Raw genomic sequence first — 20,052 nt, 5'->3', positions numbered from 1 at the left:
GCCTGGGCAGCCCAAATGAATCCTGGCAGCTGAATCTCAGGGCAGGGAGGGGCTCCACCTCTCGGCACTGTGTCTGCTCTGCACATTAGCATAAATGATGAAAAAGCATGAAGATCAAGAGCTGAATGTGTTCCAGTGCTAGGCAACCTCCTCCGCTACAAGCGCACACCATGTACTCACATGCATATTAAAGGGCTGTGTATAGCTCCAAGTTTGCAACTTTCAATATAGAAACTGGTCCTTGAAAGGCTGTAGCCTGGTGCAGAGCACACACTTTACATGCAAAGGATCTCATAGAGCCATTGAGCTTGAAGGAATCTCTAGTCTAACACTTCGTAAATGTAGTACTACATACAGGGAGTCTGATAGATGTCCATCAAACCTCCGCTTACAGTCTGTCTCACTGCCCAACAGATTGTAACATCAGGGTTTTTCCTAGTGTTTATGTCAGAGACGGGAAACTAGTCTACAGCTGTTATTGGACTACAATGCTCATCATCCCTGGTTACTGTCTGGGCTTCTGGGCTGGCAGGAGCTGGTGGGAACTGGAGACCAACACTACCCAGAGTGCCAGAGGTTTCCCATCCCCAGTCTAAATAATTTTTCTTCCACTTTGAACCCACTAGTTCAGATTTATTCTCTCTGAATTTTGTCAACATATAAGTGGTATTTTGCAGCCAATGTAGTTATGTTTAACATGTCCCACTGAACTTTTTTTGTAAAAGAAAAGAAAAGAAAGAACCAAATTGGAGGTTCTGCTCCTTGTCCCCATTTGGGAAAATCAGCTACAAAGGTACCCATGACAGAGCCTTTTCTTTCATTTATTGAAAACTTTGTTTCAATGGTGCTTTGGCTGTCGCTACATGACTTTTAACTTCTTTTTTAGATTCAGTTTTACCTGCCTGAGTCTTAAAAATATTCCTATTTTATGAAGATTATTTATGCTTTTACAACACAAATCCCAGGCACGTAAGCCCTAGGAGACACAAGATTGCAGCCTTAATATCTTTTTTTCCTTCATTTTGTAGCATGATTTTTGCAATGGCACACAAACAAAGGGGGGGGGGAAGTGTGGGGTAAATATTATTATCAATTGCATTTATGCATTACTTTCTACAAAAAATGTCTCAGAAGCAACTTACAAAAATATAAAAATATCCAACAGGTCATAAATCATTTAAAACAATGGGTTGCACTTGATTAAGTTGGGTAGACCGGCTGAGATTAATAAACCTAAGTTAGGCATCTCCATTAATTTCAATTGGTCTACTCTGGATGCTGCCCTGCACGCCTCCTTCTGGTAACTCCTGCAGCCAAGCTGGTACCAAACGTATTACTTTGCGTCAGTGGCGTAGCGTAGGTTGTCAGCACCTGGGGCAAGGCAAGTAATTTGCGCCCCCTAATCCGTGGATTTGCGCCCCCTAACCCGTGGATTTGTGCCCCTAACCCTAACCCCCAGATGTTGCGCCCGGTGCGGCTGGCCCCCCCTGCACCCCCACGCTACGCCACTGCTTTGCGTTCCTTTGGACAAGGCTGAGAGGTGATTCTTATTGTCTGGGCAGCCCAGGATCTCCATATACACTGCCCGGGCTTACACCATTGAGAGGTCACTTTGGTGCTGCTAACACAGCGGTTTGACTTTACCCCCAGAGATGAACTCAGTTGTCTCTTGAGATAGACAGATACCAACAACAACTCCTGGCAGATCTTGGAGAGCTTGTAGCTCAAGTGAATTGGACTGAAATAGTCACAGTGTCTGGAGTTCAAAGATTTTATTAATGCAAAAGCAGGTTTATCTTGGCAGGAACAGTTTACAGGACCACAAGTTGGGAGAGAAAAAACAAAATGGCTCAGCTTGTAGGGGGCAGAATTAACTTAGAGAGGATACAGGCAAGTGCTGGCTAGATTGCTGGACAAACAGTGCCCTTGTGTAACAAAGGACCTAGAACCTCAGAATAATTAAATGTATTTGCTTTTTTCCAATAGGCCAAACATTGGATACAACCTTATATACATAGAATAAGAATACAGTACAGTAAAAAAAATGCCTATAGGTGTCCATCCAACAAAAATAAAAACAACAAATCCTACCCCACCCCACTAGAAGATGAACACAAAAAAATCCCAGATTATAAATTGATCTAAGTGTGATCTAAATTAAAACCAAAAACTTGAGCAAACAGGCTCAGCACCCCAAAGCTGACAATGTTGGCACCAGGCCAAAACCAATCAAATATCCAGTGGACAAAGTGTCCTGCTCAGATCTCACTCCTTCCTCAGGACCAGCAGAATCAGAACAAGTTTTTTAAAAAAATTAAATAAATTTTGCTTATCTTATACAGGACATGTAAACCACCTAAAGCACCCCCCACAAACACTTCAATAGCAAAACTGCAGGGGAGTTAGAAAACCTGTTTTACAACACAGCCCATCAGCTGTTCAAACGGGAAAAGTCCTACTGGGTCTAAGGAAACACTTGGGCGAGTCTAAGTAGGGCTTTGGATTTCAGCCGACAATGTGCAGCTGTAAAAATAGATTTGAACCAAAACCCTTAAGATAAAAAAATAATAACTGAGTGGCTAACAAGCTTTACTGCAATGGTTAATCCAATGGTTAACAGCAAAATCTCTTAAATCAAAACACTACACTGCTAAGGAGATTATAGCACCAGGAAGCTTCCCTCCTCCAACATGTACATGTTCAAGGAAGCACAAATCAAAACGATTTTCCCTCTCACCCAACACTTACAGATGCAGAGCACTTACAAATGCAGAATACAATATATATTTTTAATTCAACACACACATATCCCTCTGCCCTTTAATCACTGCCCTCAGGTTTTCCCAGAAGAACAAGAGTTAAACATCACACTTCTTTGGTTTCCATTGTGACCAGGTTGTTCAACACACACATAACCTTTTCCCTCCCCACCAGATCCCAGGTTTGGAAAAATAGCAGCCGTCCAATGAGGCAGATAACAAATGGTTTGCCACACTGGGATGTTCTCATCTTGCAGCAATTCCACTTGAGCAGACAATGCTTGTTAGGAACGCTCTCCAGATTGTAGTGAGATACAGCCACTACTTCTGGTGCTCTGATCCATCCCATAAGCAGACAACATATAGTCCACAACTCAGACATACATATGTAAATTATTCCCCTTCTATCTCCCAGGACAAATGATATAAACTTCAAACAAATGCTGGGGAGCATCTAATTAGTCCTGTCTCCTTGTTAACCGGAAAAGATTCCCTGCTACACATGCAGAGTTAGAAATAACAGCCAATACATACAGGTGAGGCAGAAGCTGGCAGGTAAATACAGTGTTAGGGATTCTTACCTCTGAGCCAAGCTCTTTTCAGACTAACCTTTTGCCCGCTAAAGGGAGATGAGGGACCCCAGAGCTGTTTATTCACACACTCTATTGCCAACTGCAATGGATACTCTTAATCTCAACATCATAAGACCAGAATGCTGCTCCCAGTTTATTCAATTTCCTGACATCCTTTTGCAAATATTAACCACTTCCTCTCCAAAGTAAATACTACCACATTTCAAGCCCTGAACCTCAGCAGTTTGCAAAAAGGAGTTGTTGAGGGGAAGAATATTTATGGAAAGAGCCACAACAGGATTCGATCCAAGTGTTTGCCCACACTTCCACAAATATTCAGAGAAATGGCGAGCAAAGAGCTGTTGAATTTTATATCCAGACACACACAACTCATACGTTCAGTCTCCTCCTCTTCTCCTTTTAAAAACAAACAAACAAACAAACAAACAAACAACCTCATTATCTCGTTCCTTCCTTCCCCTTATCACTGCCTCTGTTTGGTTGTAAACCTTTGCTCTCTGTGCTTACGCTGCTCTTCCCTGCCCCCTCCCTGAGTTGCATTATTTTTGGGTTGCAAACCAGGCTCATTTGACACACAGGCTGATTTACTGGGTCTGTGACTGAATAATAAAATATGTATTGGTGGCTTATGACAAACTATGTACAACACCATGTCCATTGCCCAGGGTGGTGACAGGCTGTATTACTAGGAGAACACATATGGAGAGATGATGGAGCAGCCATATTTATTTATTCATAGGACTGCAATGTTCATGGGAAAAATGGAAGAATAGGAGGGTCTGCTTTGCTCCCTCAAAGGAGTTCACGGCTAAGGGGAAGCTGAATCTTGTCTCATCTTCCGTCCTATCCTGACTGAAAACTATAATCAAGCTAGGCTGGGGAGATAAGTGGCAGGGTACATGAAAGGTCAGAATAGGGAAAGGTTTGGAAGGGAGATGCAGGTCTGGGCTTGAGCCAAATTTTTCTTGGGGGATATATTTGGTGCAGAATTTCAGGATGCTCAAGTGTCATGGAATATGGGGAGAGGGGAGACATCTCAGCAAGATATCCTCCAAGAGATCTCTCTAAACCCTTTTTTCACATTATTTCACTTCCTCTTTTCACTGCCGCCTTGGCACTTTTTGGCTAGGGAAAAATTATCTCACTGGCTATGTCATCCAGGCAATCAACGATCATATAACCAATATGACAACAACATCATGGCAACAGATTTGGTTCTGCAATAGCATCATTAAACCAAATCAAAGTGAGGCCAATGCTTCCCACCCTCAAACCAAATGGAGGAAATTTTTGCCCTATATTCCTGTGCCCCCACCTCAAATACTTATTGCTGCATTTGTGAATGTGAGTATATACAGTACCGTATTTTTCCGTGTATTGGACGAGGTTTTTTGACTCAAAAATAACGTCAAAAAACTGGGGTTGTCCAATACATGGATAGTGGATTGGGGGGGGGGGGGGAGAAGTGGCGTGCCGCCAGCCAGCTTGTTGGCAGAAGCGCAGCTTCCCCCAATGCCACAGCAAGCAGGGAGCGACCTGGGGGGTGTTTCCTGCCTGCAGCTACATGGGGGCCAGAGAAGCTGCGCACCACCAGCCAGCTCGTTGGAGGGAGTGCAACTTCCCCCGCTGCCACCGTGTGCGGTGGGTGCTCCCTGGATTGTTTCCCCCAATGCCGCTGCGTGTGGCGGGCACTCCCTGGATTGTTTCCCACAAGCAGCAGCACTGGAGCGCAATGGCTGATGGGAGCGCAAATTCCCCATGCTGCTGCGCATGGGAAACTAGGAAGTGTTTCCTGCCCCCGGCTGCGTGGGGGGAGAGGCTCAACAACTTTGGGCCATCTCCCCTCATTTCCTAAAATTGAGTCCCCTAAAATAGGGGGGGTCTTATATACGGGGGTGTCCTATAGACGGAAAAATATGGTAGCCTTCACAAGGGGTGATTGTTTCCCATGAAATATGCTTTTCCATTTCAGCTCAGCCCTAGTCCTGTGTATTAGATGTGGACTAATAGGACAGTACAGAGGCATGACCTACTTCTATTTGGCCTTTTGTATGTGTGCATGCACATTTATGCAGCTAGAGACCAAGTTCCATGGGCAGGAAATTGAAGCTTGCCACCCTGATATTGGCTATTCTAAAAGCTTGAAATCAGCTGCCAGCCCAGAAAGTATTTATGATGGGCCAATTATCACAGCAACAACATACTTGACAGGCAAGTCACACCCAACTGCATTGAGACAATCTAGAGGTCTACATTCACCGGAGGTACAGGTTTTACAACTTATCCTGCCAATGAGGTTATCTTTAAGCTTTAAAAAGAAGTTAATACTATTAGGTTCATGTTTCTGCATGTTTATAATCATGAAGTTGATAAGGATTTTGCCCAGTTGTGTTTGTTTTGTTTAATGTCTCTCCCACACTCCAATCCCACACTTGACAATTTTGCTATTTTTAGCGCAGATTCAAGTATTTGGAGAGCACTGCCTCTACTCCTGCGAACCTGAGGTCAGAGGTCAGAACACAAAAGCTCATAAGAGTTCAGAGGTGGCTTATAGCTTCTCTAATGTGTGATGCAGCTCAGATTCAATTCTGGAGATAGTCTCCCACACAAGTGTTTTTCTCACTTAATCCTTCTATAATTGAGATGGGGGACCTGTGGTCCAACAATATGGGATGATCATGGGAGTTATGGTGCAATATGTGGAGAACCAGAAGTTCTTGCACCTCTGCTCTGGAAAATTGGAGTTTCCCCTTAAGATCAGATCAAGGTCCACCTAGTTCAGACCTCCTCATCTAACAGTATCCAAACAGGTATTCCAAAGAAGATCACAAGTAGTGACTGGAGACAACAACCTATCCCCAAATCCCCTTTTTATTCTCCATATAATGCTATCCTGGCAATGTGGCACACAACCTTAAAAAGACAACAAAGACTGAATTGGCCACAGTCCCAATATTAACCCCTAATTTCTTCCAAACCTCAAAGGCAACTGGTCTGTATATTTTGCTTCATAGCTGCAATTAGCTCATTGTCAACAAATAATTCCTCTTCCTCTCCCCGGTGGATGAGAATTAGTACATCCTACAGCAAAGTGTTCCCCAGACAGCAAAAAATACTGTTGTGTTTTCTTCTGATCTAAGACACAACCAATCTAAGGCACAGCAGAAGCTCCTCCTCCTCATCTGCTCACATTGGAAAAGGTAGCGGATTCAGACATTATAGTGCAGCACCACATACTCTACTCTCCAAACAATAAGCGAGCACTGCAGCAATCTTTCCTTCCTAGCCCAGGGGATCATTGAGGGTAGGATGCTGCATTCACTCTTCCCATTTGGAAAGAATAAGCACAAACCAGGCAGGAAGAAAGAGGACAAAAAAGAACAATATCTGACTTCTTGAAACCAAAAAAGGCCAGGCTTTTCAGGCCAAGATGTTCAGCACCAAAGAGTGTGCTTAACATTTGAGAGAAACATGGGATACTTTCTTATACAAAGTCAGAACATGCAGAAGCTCCCCAGACTTTTGGACTGAGGTCTCTCTGAGCCCTACCTGAAGATGCCTGCTACTGAGCTACAGCCCTTCCTCAGACAGTCTCCTCCCAGAGAGGAGCCTGTGTAATGTGCAAGGTGGACCCAGGTAAGCAATAAAGCCATGCAAACCACACCAAAGGGCATAGAGCAATATTGTAAGAGATTCAAACCCCTCAGCAGATCATCACTATTATTTCCTGGGAGAACTTAAAGAGGCACAGGCTGGTACACTAATGTCAAGGCAAGAATCTAGGCAAGGCAAGATTCTAGGTTACAGGAAGAAAAGCACCAGGGAAACTGGCTCCTGCTGAAGGAGCAATTTTATTTCCTGAAACCCCGCAGCTATTTTGCAAACTCAATACTGTTGTTCATGAGGTGACAAGAGAATGGACATTGTGCCCTTGCACAATGTAAGACTTACCATACTAGGGGAAACAATACCTCTGTACCTCTCCTCTGACTAAGCCTTTAGATTAGAATATCATTGTAAAGGAATTGCTGCCACTATTATTTACAGCTATTGCAACAGGCTGTAATGATCCAATTGGCAAGCTCCACCCTCAAGTCCATTGCCCGTGCCTGACCCCAAAAAAGATGGTAAACCTGCTTACAGTGGGGTTCTGCCAAAAGTCACTGCAGCATCAAAAGAAAAAAGGAGCAATGGTTTTGGTCCCGTGCCCCCCATCCTCCAAAGAAGCACTGCAACCCTTTGGCTACAGGCAACTGTTGTGCAACTTTGAACTCTAGAACAGCACCCAACTTTGTCTTGGCATGATAAGGCCAGAGGGCTGGCAGATTAGAGCCTTTGACGCAAGTCCATTGCTTGCTGGGGCAGGTATCTGTGGGGGCCAACAGCCAGGAGCAGTGAATAGGTACCTCCTATGAACCATCACTATTCTGGATGGAGGACCACATAACAGAAGATAGTGTGTTCTGACAGTTTACAGAAAAGTCAGAAACATAAGGAGGACAAATGGGGCAAGGTGGGAGAAATGAGGCATGAAGTTCCATTCAGGGTTGAATGGCAAAGTAGCTCCCACAACATCTTATACACTTTGTACAGCAAGAACATAGGATTGAACCAGACCATTGGTCCATCTAACTCAATACTGTCTACCCTGACTGGCAGTGGATCTCTAGGGGTTTGGGCAGAGCTCTCTCCTAACCTTAACTTGGAGGTACTGCTAGAGATTGAACCTGGGATTTTCTGCATGCAAAACCAATGCTTTCCCACTCAGCTATGACCCTTTCCTGTGCTGTAAAGACTCAACATTAAACACAGCCAAATGTATGTAAATCCATTCTTTATTTTAGTATAGCACATAGCAATTGTAGGGATCATCAGGTTTCAAAACCAGGAAGGGCCTCAGCCAAATGGAACAATGAGCAGTTCGGTTTGTGTTAGGAAGGTCCTTCTCACCCCCTAGAGAGAACAGCAGACAGGCAGACTCTGTATTTTGGCAGATTATTCAATCTGCCAAAATACACATTAAAGTTGTGGGTATGGAGCTCTGGGATGGGGGTGGGGGTGGGAAATGTAACCAAAAATTGTTTCTGCAATGGATGGTGTCAAGCTGGTGGTATATTTCTGCTGCCTTGCTAAAGAAGCCTCTCAAGACTACTCCTTCTTCAGAAGCCTTCCTTGTATTCAAATGTTATCGCCTTTGAATATTACCCTCTATCTAATTGTCAGGTGAGCAGCTGATTGGAGGAGGGCTGTGCGGGGAGGGAAGATATAGTGGTAGCTAGGCCATGTTGTGACAACATGCCGTGCATTTGGTCATAAGAAAGATATTGAAGTGGTCAAAGATAAAGATTTGCATATATGGTCAGGCCAGTAGGAAATGCAGCTCGCCTTTCCCACTAGCAATCCAAACTATGTGGTGCCCAGAGGACTCATAGTTCAATGTAAGAGCTGATTTTTCACAAGCAGGAATTCCCTGGTTAAGAGGGATGTCAGGTAGCTGGGACAGACCACTACCTGAGGTCTTGGGAGAGCCTGCTGCCAATCAGCACAGGGAAAGAGTGAACTCCTGTTTGGCATCAGAACAATAAAGGTTTGCAAGTTCCAATAATCTAGCTTCCTGGCTTTCTTAAAAACGTAATGCTTTTCAAGAAATCCTGAATAGGCCAACAAGGGTTGGGGGCTTCCTTTCTCCCCATCTGCTTCCCCATTTCACAGCTGGCAGGAGACCAGCTTTCCGCCCTTGCCAACAATCCCTCAGCAGATCAAAGTTTCCACACAGCAGCTTTCAATGGCACTGACATGCAGCATCCAGACCCACTGTGTATACCTGGAGGGTAATTATTAACTCTCCAAAGCTGCTTCAGCTTCACAGTCTCTCTTCTTCCAAGCCATCACCCCCAGAGAGGTTTGAGACTTGAGCTCATTCTAATAGAGATATTTGGGGAGAGGGCAACAGAAGCAAAAAGAGGGGGTGCAACTAACCAAAACAAAGTCAGCCTGCTTCCTCAATGTACCACTATTTCTAGCAATTAAAGATTCTGTATGACCTGTGATTAAGCACTGCTAGCCTAGAAAGTCACATGACCCAAACCTAAATGCCCCGCCAAATAACTCCACAGACTACTCTAGATTAAGAAAAAAATAGTTTTCTGTTTGGAAGCCTCCATACATGCATGGGTAAATGACACTGACAAAGGACAAGAAGAGATTAACTTTAAGGCACATGAATATAGGCATGTGATGCACATTTGTGAGTGACTCTTTGTATGGGTTGCTTGTGGTTTTTGCAACTGTTTTCTAGCTGTGGACCCTATGTTCAAGTAACACCCACTCTGAGGAGAGCTGGCAAGATTTTACAATGAGAAGAGAATAATTCCTGTGGAGTTAAGGCAAGCCTTTTCGCATTATCACTGTGTACTCTCAAGGCTTTCTCCCACCCTACTGCCATTTAGAGTAACTACAGAACAGACATGGGGCGGTAAGAAGGTGGATTGGAATCTACTGGTAGATCTCTGAGTGACTTGCAGCTGATCGACTAGGTGTTTTTTGTTTTGTTTTGTTTGTTTAATAAACAACTATACTTTCCATATGAATAATATGCTGAAATGAAAAAAGCTGAAGGCTAACCGGGAGGACTGTGGGCTTAGTTCAGTTCTTGTACTGAGAACAAATTCCTAGGCTCTAAATGCACTTAGACACATGCCCTTTAAATCTTGTGTATCTTTTGCATCTGACTCTGGTTGATAGATCCTGAGATTCTAGAAAAAAAGAAAAGAAAGAAAAAACCAAGGAGGGAGGACATTCACCTAAGTTTTACTCAGAACAGACCCACTGAAATTAATGAAATTAGGTCCATTAATTTCAATAGCTCTACTCTGAGTTTAATTACTCTGAGTTAAAGTTTAACTTTAATTAACACCACCCAATCTAACAAACATGAAGTCTATTCTGGGGTAAGCAGACAAGTCAGCACAAATGAGACTCTCCCTTCTTATCAAAACCAGGCCTGCTTTGGATGCCACTGCAAGAAAATTAAAATGTTTAAGAAGCAAAAAGCAGAAGCACCTAGGCTAGTTACCATGGTTTATCCTCTATGAAGCTGTACATGGTCTGGGACCAGAGTATTTCATAGAATCATAGAATTGTACAGTTGGAAGGGACCTCAAGGGTCATCTAGTCCAACCCCTTGCAATGCAAGAATCTCAACTAAAGTAGGGCTGCCATATGTCCAGGAATTGTTCAGAAAATGGTGTCTGGGTGATTCTTTGCTGAATCGGAAAAATGTCTGGGAAAACCTGAAAGTATGGCAAGTTGGGCTATTTTTAAAAAATTCTAAAAAATCTAAGAAAAGCCCCCCAAAAGAGAGATGTTCCCAAAAAAAGCTCAGCAACTTTGATCCAAAGAAAAACAACAACTCAACAACTCTGTCCAGATTTTCACCATTGGGAATATGGCAACCCTAAGTAAAACATCTGGCATCCATGACAGATCGCCATCCAACCTACGCTTAAAAATTTCCAAGGAAGGAGAGTCCACAACCTCCCAAGAGTCTCTGTTCCACTGTTGAACAGTTCCTACAGTCAGAAAGTTATTCCGGAAGTTTAGTTGGAATCTGCTTTCTTGTAACTGGAAGCCATTGATTCGAGTCCTACCCTCGAGACCATAAAACAAGCTTGCTCCATCTTCCATGTGACAGCCCTTGGGATATTTGAATATGGCTATCACATCTCCTCTTAGTTTCCTCTTTTCCAATCTAAATATACCCAGCTCCTTCCAACTGTTCCCGTGAAGTCTTTATTTCCAGACCCTTGATCATCTTGGTTCCTTCCTCTGCACATGTTCCAGCTTGTCAATATATTGGCTATCGTCTGACTAAGGTAGAATAGAGTGGTGTTGTTATTTCCCTTGGTCTGGACACTATACTTCTGTTGATGCAGGCTAGAATTGCATTAGCTTTCTTGCTGCTGCATCACACTGTTGACTTACGTTAAGCTTGTGGTCCACTAAGACCCCTAGGTCCTTTTCACAAGTGTCTCTGATCTTATATTTCTGAATCTGGTTCTTCCTGCCTAAGTGCAGAACCCTGCATTTGCCCGTATTGAAATTCATTTTGTTAGTTTGGGTCCAGTTCTCCAATCTGTTACGGTCATCTTGAATCCATTAGCTACCTGTCCTATTTGGTGTTATCTGCCAATTTAATGAGCATCCCCATCAATTCCTTCATCCAAGTAATTTTTAAAGACATTGAATAACAACGGACCCAGGAGAGAACCCTGTGGTACCCCACTTGTCACTTTTTTCCAGGATGATGATTAGTGAGCACTCTTTGGGTTCGGTCAGTGAACCAATCAACAGTTACCTCATCAAGTCTACATTTTACCACCTACTTTGCAAGAATATCACGGGGAACTGTCAAAAGCCTTACTGAACTCGACTTCTCATGAGGAATGATGGGAGACTAGTTATCAGCTGCTGACACTCCTGTCCTCAGAGATCATTATGGCGTGATTAAAGGCAACCAAGGCATATTGACAAAACTCCCTTTTGAGATAAGGGGGTCAGGGATAAGATAAACCTCTCATATGACATAGAGGTTTTGGGAGGTGAAGAACTGTCTTGAGCAAGGAACATTAATTATACACACACTGTATAATAGTTCTTAAATTAGGGCACTAGGTTGGCAATATCTCCTTCTTTTAACTATTCATGAAACTAGAAGAACTATTTGGATTCTCTATCTGCCAGCTAATTAGTGTCCACAAAATAAATGAACTGCTGGAAGATAAACAAGCATTAATTAACAAGCTAAAAATAGACCAAAAAGCTTACCTTAACTACGGATGACTTCAAAAGTTTACAAATGAAGAGATAGCTCTTATCCTGTGTAAAATTTGCAATCTATATCATCTGTAATTCTCCGTTGTTTGTGTGCTCAGCTCTGCTCCCGAACACCTAAGCTTAAACTCCAACTCCTGGCAACAGACTGATGATTTCTGTACACTGCCAAGAAAGAAAAAAATGGACTGTTTAGTCAATAGGAATACCACCTTTAAGAACCCCAGGGACGTGGGCAGGTACACAGTAAAAGGAGGAAAGTTGCCCTCAGGTTGATTTTTATTTTGTGCCTCTTCTTATGAAAACACTCTCGATCTGGCAAATACACAGTCCAAGGTCAGATGGATAGCACAGTGACTGGAATCAAACAGCTAGAACAGGGCAATGTGGTTTCTGGGGATTTCTTTTTAAAACTGTGTACATCCTCTAACAAAAGTGTGAAGAACCTTCCCCCTCCCGCCGAGGTTGCTGAAGTACAACTCCAATTATTATTGTCCATTGTGCATGATTGCTATGGCTGATGGGAGTGTAGCAACATCTGGAGGAACAAAGGTTCCCCTACCCCTGCATCTGGGATGTGCTTGCTCCCTTCATCAGGGCAAGGAGTCAGACGTGCTGTTGTGAATGGGTCAAGTCTGAGGCCTTCTTCTGACATTAGAGCTGCAGAGGGGTAGAAATTACTCCCTCCGCCATCCCAAACATGGTTAGAAGCCTACAGCTTGCTTTAGTTCTGCACTTGCTGGGTGTGAATACAGAGCCAAAACAAACCTCTGTCTTACCTTTCTGGCTCTGAGCTGGAGGAAGATGATGCAGGTGCAGAGATAAGGAAAGATACCACACCCTTGCATCTTTGTCCTTCATCTTACACCATCTTCCAGTGCTGCAGCAGGCTCTTTGTAGCAAGGGCATGTTCGGGTGACCACAAATTTTGAATTGGCTACTCAGGCCACACAAGCTTTACAAGCTTGTTATAAGACACTGTAGAAAAATCAGCAATGCTTCTGTTCACTGATTCCTGGAACTTTCTTGAAATGTAGGTTTCAGCTGCAAACATTACTAGAGCAGTGTGTGGGAATGAAAGGCACACCACTTGTTCAGTGCAAGAATTAACCTCAAGAGATGATCCCAGAGTTGGGTTATTTTCTATGACATTTCATGGGTGTTTAGAGTAAGATGCATCACCAAACCTCTTAAATCCCACATTATTGGCTACACCAGCTCAGTTTCCTCTTCAGCTATTTGTCCGATCTAACCAACATCTGTTAGGATTTGAATGAGTACAAAGAATTTGAATCTGCTGTTTCTGGTGATGCAGTTTTCAAAGACACAATTGACAGGGAAAATACAGCTGGCTTCTAAACTCTCAAGTTTCAAATCACATTTTGAGAGAGACTCTTATTACAGAAAAGTTTGGGTTGTTTTTTTTGTTTGTTTTGTTTTTACAGAGTTAATCTCCAAGAGTGTAAAAGCCTTTTTAAAATCAGTTCTTAATTCTTCTGGGAGACGTGCCTAGCCAACTCTCCAGACAAAGGCATTCTAAACCAGGAGATCCTGGACAACAGCCCAGAAATGGAACCTGAGGCGCAGAAGATAATAGAAGAAGGGTGCATTTCTGGGCAGAATGAATTAAGACTACACCTGCAAAAAGATTTCCTACTCCTCAGTAGTCAGCACCAATCATGATAATTCAAGCCTGAGAAGTTCTAGGTGCCACCTTTACACTTATTGGAGCCTGGGAAACCAGATGCCTAGAATACTTATCCACCTACTCCTGTCCGCCAATCTAGGAAGTGCTCTACAACACTGCCACCTCCAAAGCAAGGGTGGAAAAAAAACATCTCACACAAGCCACTCTTATACAATATAGATTTATTGATTTATTTGTATTTTGGGCCTGTTTGTCTTCCAAATCAGCAAACACTTCTTCACCAGCTTGGAAACTGAGATTATTTCTAGCTCAGTCTTGAAAAACCCAAAAAGAAAAATCCCTCAAAGAAACTGGACATAAAAGAACTAGAGAGTTAGGAAGGCAAGTTACATCGCTTCCTAGAACGGCACTTTGGAAGGCCTGCTGGTCATAAATACACACCTCCCCATTTCCCTATAACATTAAACTCTACTAGTCCAGCCAGCTGATCATTCTCTACCACCACTCTCCTTTCTCATTCGGCCTCTGTCTCTCGCCTATCATTCACTCTCATGTTCTTTCCCTTAACCCACCTCTTCATCCTGTCACCCATTCCATTCAGTCCCCTACACTTTACAAATCTCATTTCAATTCAACACTCAGGTCCCATCCTTCTCACCTTTCCACATACACCTTCACTCACAGAGGCTTTAAGAAGCTACCAACAGCTACTAGCCATGATGCCTATGTCTTCCCTCCGCTGTTGGGGGCAGTCAGCGTCTGAATATGAGCTGCTAGGGAGCACTGTAGTTGCACTCAGCTCCTCCCTGTGGTCTTTCCATGAGGACATCCATCTGGTTGGCCTCAGTCAGGACCGAAAGCTGGATTAGATAGGCTTTGGCTTGTTCCTGCAACAGAGTTCTTCTGCCCATCTTCTGCTTTCACGGATCCTTAATCTTCTTCACTCAATTCATTTTATTTTTATTTATTATTTTACAATTATTAGTGACATTTTTGCATTCAGGTACCTCAAAGCGACTTACACAGTAAAACAACTGAGGCTGTGAAAACACTACATTGTTAAAGCACACAATTCCCCCTCACGACAAAAGAATGTTGGGAACTGTAGTCTGTTAAGGGTTTGGGGAAATTGAAGGGGGGAAATGTAATTTAAATGTATGTTGCATATGCAACCAGGTTGAACACATGCCACACATTTAAAACACATTCCCCACAAAGTACCCTGGGCACATTAGTTTATGGGTGCTTGGAACTGCAGCCCAGTGAGGGGTACACTACGATTTCCAGGATTCTTTGGGGGGGGGGGGAGTCGCATGCTTTAAACGTATGATATTATGCAGCCAGCCAGGGAACTTAAGTTTAACGGTGCTGGGAAATGTAGCTCCACGATGAACAAACTACAACTCCCAGGATCCTTTGGGGGAGGCAAGCATGTGCTTTGAATGTGACTGAAGTGTACTGTGTGGCACATGCACCCAAAGGTATTGAAATCAGACGAAAGCAATAATAAACAAGAACTAAAATGCCACATCGGAATACAACGGCACTTCCCACCTCCCGAGCTCCAGCCACCCGCCTTTTCCGCCCTCGTCCCTCCTGCCCTCTGCCTCCCCCTCAGAATCCTGCCCTTCTTCACCCCCGTTTCATTCCTCCTTTTCACCCTCAGGCCCCCAGTCTCCCTGCGTTCCCGTTGCTCCTCTGTCATTTAAATGGATTTATTCATTATTCTTGAGGTAACGATCATATTTATTTTATTATTTTTCAAGATTACCATATAGATATATGAACACATAGAAAAACGGAACTGTTTCCAGTTATCTTCGTTCCCTGCCTCCTCGTCCACCTCCCTCAGCCATAGCTGTCAACTTTCAGATTTGAAAATAAGGGATCAGCAGCCTCGAAAATAAGGGATCAGCAGCCTCACCTGTCCCAGGGACAGTCTACGGGATCTCTAACAATCCGGGACAGCAGCGGGAAACGGCACTGGAATAATGGGGATTTGCCGCAAAAAAAGGGAAGGTTGACAGCTATGCCCTCAGCCTCCCCCCCCCCCCCGTGAGGCGCTGGCACCGGAACCCTCGCACTCGCTCCCTCTGCTCGCCGCCTACCTGCGCCTTCCTCGCCTTCTGCTCCTTGCCTCGACCTCCTCAGACGTGTCCCTTCTTCGCCCGGCGAACGGAGGCGCCACTTCACTGGCCAGCATCGAGCGAGCGTCACCCGCCTTCCCGCCTCCCTCTCCCAGAAACCAGCTTCCCATTGGTCCCCCTCCCTTTCCGTCAAACATAAGAGCACCGGCGCTAAAATCACGGCAGCGGCAGCGGCTCGCTAGCGCCCCCGTGGACGCGTTTCTTTCTTCCGCCTGGAAGTTTGGGCCGCTTGGTGACCGGTAAATGCTTGGCCGTGATCACGTGCCGCCGGCCGCTTTGGCTTGCTAGTTTCGCTTCCGCAGCCCAGCGCTTGCGCCATGGCCGAGAAGTTGCAGCCGCGCACTTTGCGGCTCTCGCCTCCCGGCTTGGGCTTCGCCGAGGGGCGCGGGGAGCGAGGGGCCGTCAGGATGTTGGGGGACATGGATGAAGAAGACGACGCCTTCCAGCTTCCGACGGGAGGGTGAGAATGCGGCGCCTCTCTGCGTGGGGGGAGATGCGGGGTGTGCGGGTGTCTGGGGGTCCGCGTGAGGGGGCGGGGCTGTGTGAGGGGACCAGAGCTGTATGTGGGGCTGCGGCTGCATGTGGGGTTGGGGCAGCATGTGGGGCTGTGACAGCATGTGGGGCTGGGGTTGCATGTGGGCCTTGGGGCTGCATGTGGGGCTGGGGCTGCATGTGGGGCTAGGGTTGCATGTGGGGCTGGGGCTATATGTGGTTGTGGAACAGCATGTGGTTCTGGGGCTGTATGTGGGTCCGGGGCTGTATGTGGGGCTTGGGCAGCACGTGGGGCTGGGGTGGGGGGCGCAGGCTTGCGAAGGGTGATTCCGAACACATGCAGAGGGCTTTGTCTGCAATTACGTGCTGTTAGGCGCTGAGAGAGAGGCGAAGTTCAGCTGAGCTAGGCGTCTTTGAGCCAGCTGGTGAGGATGAAATGGGCGGGGTTTCGTCCAGCTAAGGATGAAATGGGAGGCGCTGGCTTGCATCCGACTAAGCTATGCGTTGGTTATGCCCGCCCATTTCAGTGGAGCTACTCTGAGCAGAGCCAGCATTGAGCTGAAACCGAAGTGCCTTGTGTTTTCACTGTTTCTTACATGCTTAGCTTTGGAGCATGCAGTGGCTAAAAAGTTCCCCTCTCATGATGATTGAGTGCAGGAGGCAGGGACCCTGCTGCAGAAATAGTAACCTACGCAACCCCAGATCACTACACCACTGGAGATGAGAGTACGCTTGCGCTACAATCCAGAAGCCCAAAGGAACCCCACACCTTTTGTAGAGTGAGGGAATACATTATGTTTTAGTAGTGGTTTGGGACTAGGAAGTTCGGCCCAAGGGTTAATGGGGAAAGGAGGATTATTCTTAAAAAGCAAGGCTTATTGGGGAGTAGACTCCACTGAATTCAACTGAACTTCCCCATGAATGTACATAGGGTTGGTTTGCATACAAATGCCTGTTGCCTGTGCTGTGGTGAAATATTTTCCCATTTCCTGATTCTAGCTTTCTGTTTCCACTTCTGTGCTGATGTTACACTGAGAGAGAGTCACAAAGTGAGTTTAATCTCCAAGTGAGTGTCTGCACCCTGATCTCCCAGGTCACAATTTGGCATTCTAACTCCTGCCCTAAAGCGGGTGCCAGTAACAGGACTGAATGGAGGTGTTTTGTGGTCTTAGATTCCTTCTACAAAAGGAACCCTAAGAAAGATTTCTAGTGCCCTTACACTGTGGCATTTTAGGTGTTCAAAATAAGGGCACTGCACTGTTGCTTTTGGCAACACTGGCAGTGAGCAAAGGTCAGAGTGACATATAGCCACCTGAATAAAGTGGCCACTGAACCCTAACTGCCCCATGAGAGGGCGACTCATCTGGAGGGTAACGTAAGTCTGCAGCTTGGTCAGCTAGGATTCATTCTTCCTAACACTTGTAGCTGATTAATTTGCTTCAGGAACTGGTGTGATAATTAGTAAGCAAGAGAAAAAGGCATCACTTGGAAACTCCCCAATTCAGTACGTACATTATTTAAGTGAATCTGCTATCTTTCAGGCTTTGGTCACTACTTCCTATAGGATTGGGAATACTATACTGGTCTACATCACAGACTTGTAAGGGCTAAGGTCATAAGGAGAACCCTGCATGTAGCTAAGTGCTCTGTTCCTGCAGGGCCCAACCTCTGCAACCCACACTTTCCAACACTGGCATTACAGGGTGGTGAAGTATCTTCTATGCATGTAGAAGGTCCTGGGTTCAATGCCCAGCATCTGCAGGTAAGGCTGGGAAAAACTTCCTGATCTCATCTTCACTTTACATTTAAAGCAGTATCATACAGCTTTCAATAGTTTTTGCATCCACACACAATTCTCAGAGTGACTGCATTCCCTCTTCCCAGGGAACTCTGGGAATGGTAAGTCTGTGAGGGGAACAGGGGGGTCTCCTAACAACTCACAGCAGCCTTAACATACTACTGTTCCCAGGATTCTTTGTAGGAGAAGCCATGAGGGCATAAAGAGTATAATAGTGCTTCCAATGTATAGCGCAGATGAGGTCCCTGTCTGGGACCCTGGAGAGCTGTTGCTATAGGTGAAATTGAACTAGATGGAACAAGGACGTGACTCAATGTAAGGCCACTTCTTATGTTCCTAGGAAGAAGACATCCAACCAGACACACAGGAATGGCGTTCAAGCTGGGCTGGGGTGCTTGGGCAAGTTGAGGAGGTTTTAAAAAAAATCTTTCCCCCCCTCAAATTATTATGGAACCACAGAGACAAGTAAACTAACAAAAATTCAATGCTTTATCCAACTAAAGGCAGGGTATACAAAACCTAAACATACTAAATTGTCTTCCACCTCACATTTCTCTGGCAAAGCAATGAGAATCCTTTGCAAGGGCATTCAGCTTGACTTGAGGGATGTCTCTCAGTCTCCTTGGGAACCTAAATCAGGGCAGCACCTCTTGCAGCTCAACTTAGCTTGTTTTTCCTACAGCAAAAGACATTTCCCCAAGCTGCAGCTTCCCCCCGCCCCAAGGCTGAAGGTAAAGTCCTTTGATTAGCTGAGTTGATTCTTTTGGAATGCTTTGGGAACAAAATTTAGTGTCTGCTTTGCATGCAGAAGGTCCTAAGTTCAATCCCTGGTATCTCCAAGTAGGGCTGGGAATGCCCCCTGTTTGAAACCTAGGAAAGCTACGGCCAGTCAGTAGACAGTACTGAGCTAGATAGACAAAGGGTCTCGTTTGATAGAAGGCAGCTTCTTATGTTCCTGATCTTTTTCCTTTCAGGCATGACATTTTTCTTGGGTGTTCACCTCTCATGTCTTATGGTGGTTGATGGGGAGAAGGCTCTGCCTTGTTTCCATAACTACCTCCTCCTAAATCTGTGCCTCTAAATGAGAGATTGCCCCACAGTAGAACATTCTTCCAGAGCAAGGGGGCTAGAGCTCTTATCAAGGAATTATTATGGGCATTGCCATGTCAGAGGGCCACAAGGAGGGCATAAGGCAGAGATGAGGAACCTATGGCTGGACTCCAGCTTCTGTCAGTCCTTGCCAGCATGGCTGAAGGCCAGGGACAGTGGGAGTTGTAGTCCAGTAATTTCTGGAGAACTGATGCCCCCCCCATATCATGAGCGGACATGATGGTGTTGGAGAGTGTCGTCATTGCCTTGGAACTCTTAAGGGTGGCAATGGGGGAGGTTAACTGTCTGGACCCTGAGTGAATGTTGCAAGAATTCAGTGAGATAAGCAAGCTGTGAATACTGATTGCACAAAAGGAACAAGTGCAGTTGGGTTTAGCAAGGTTGGGGTGCCATTCATTGACTTGTTGGCTGTTCCTGTGGTAGTGGATTCCTGCATGAGGAGGCATGTAAAAATGAACCCTGATCCAGCAAGGAACATTGCATCATCATCATTGGCAATACATTGAGGAATAGGAAAGAACATGGGTGTTAGTTTCCAGTTTAGGAAGGATTTTCAGAAAAAAACAGGAATCTAAAAGAATTAAGAAGGGCAAACACTGAGGAAATGCTGGTGTAGGAACTTGGTGAATTCCTCAATTGCACCACTACTGCGCTCAGAGCCTAGTTCTTGGCA

At 45.0% G+C, this 20,052-nt stretch overlaps 2 protein-coding genes across 17 annotated transcripts in view; one reads left to right on the top strand and one right to left on the bottom strand.

The window, feature by feature from the left end:
• The window catches only part of SLC31A1 (solute carrier family 31 member 1), a 66,269-nt gene that overhangs the window by 13,977 nt on the left and 32,240 nt on the right, over positions 1-20,052 (bottom strand). Inside the window, exons 1-2 of one of the 8 annotated variants that reach the window (XM_083721448.1) lie at positions 15,941-16,061; positions 12,179-12,349 (exon numbers count right to left, since the gene is read on the bottom strand). The exons of 1 other annotated variant lie outside the window; for it this stretch is intronic. Coding sequence is in view for 1 of the 7 variants with exons in the window: in XM_083721441.1 (XP_083577567.1) it covers positions 15,941-16,035 (95 nt within the window). In the remaining 6 variants the exon portion in view is untranslated. Of the gene's footprint in view, positions 1-3,340; positions 3,490-7,303; positions 7,359-12,178; positions 12,350-15,756; positions 15,881-15,940; positions 16,062-20,052 lie in introns of those variants that run through there. 6 more of the 8 variants (XM_083721444.1, XM_083721443.1, XM_083721441.1 and 3 more) reach the window with 6 other exon arrangements.
• Positions 16,175-20,052, top strand: part of LOC310836289 (FK506-binding protein 15-like) — a 31,954-nt gene continuing 28,076 nt past the window's right edge. For all 9 annotated transcript variants that reach the window (XM_083721367.1, XM_083721366.1, XM_083721365.1 and 6 more), the window contains exon 1: positions 16,175-16,439. Coding sequence is in view for 6 of the 9 variants with exons in the window: in XM_083721362.1 (XP_083577488.1) it covers positions 16,297-16,439 (143 nt within the window). In the remaining 3 variants the exon portion in view is untranslated. The remainder of the gene's footprint in view (positions 16,440-20,052) is intronic.

The sequence above is a fragment of the Podarcis gaigeae genome, assembly GCF_964106915.1.
Source record: "Podarcis gaigeae genome assembly, chromosome: Z".
Lineage (NCBI taxonomy): Eukaryota > Metazoa > Chordata > Lepidosauria > Squamata > Lacertidae > Podarcis > Podarcis gaigeae.
This window is presented reverse-complemented; position numbering and strand designations above follow the sequence as displayed.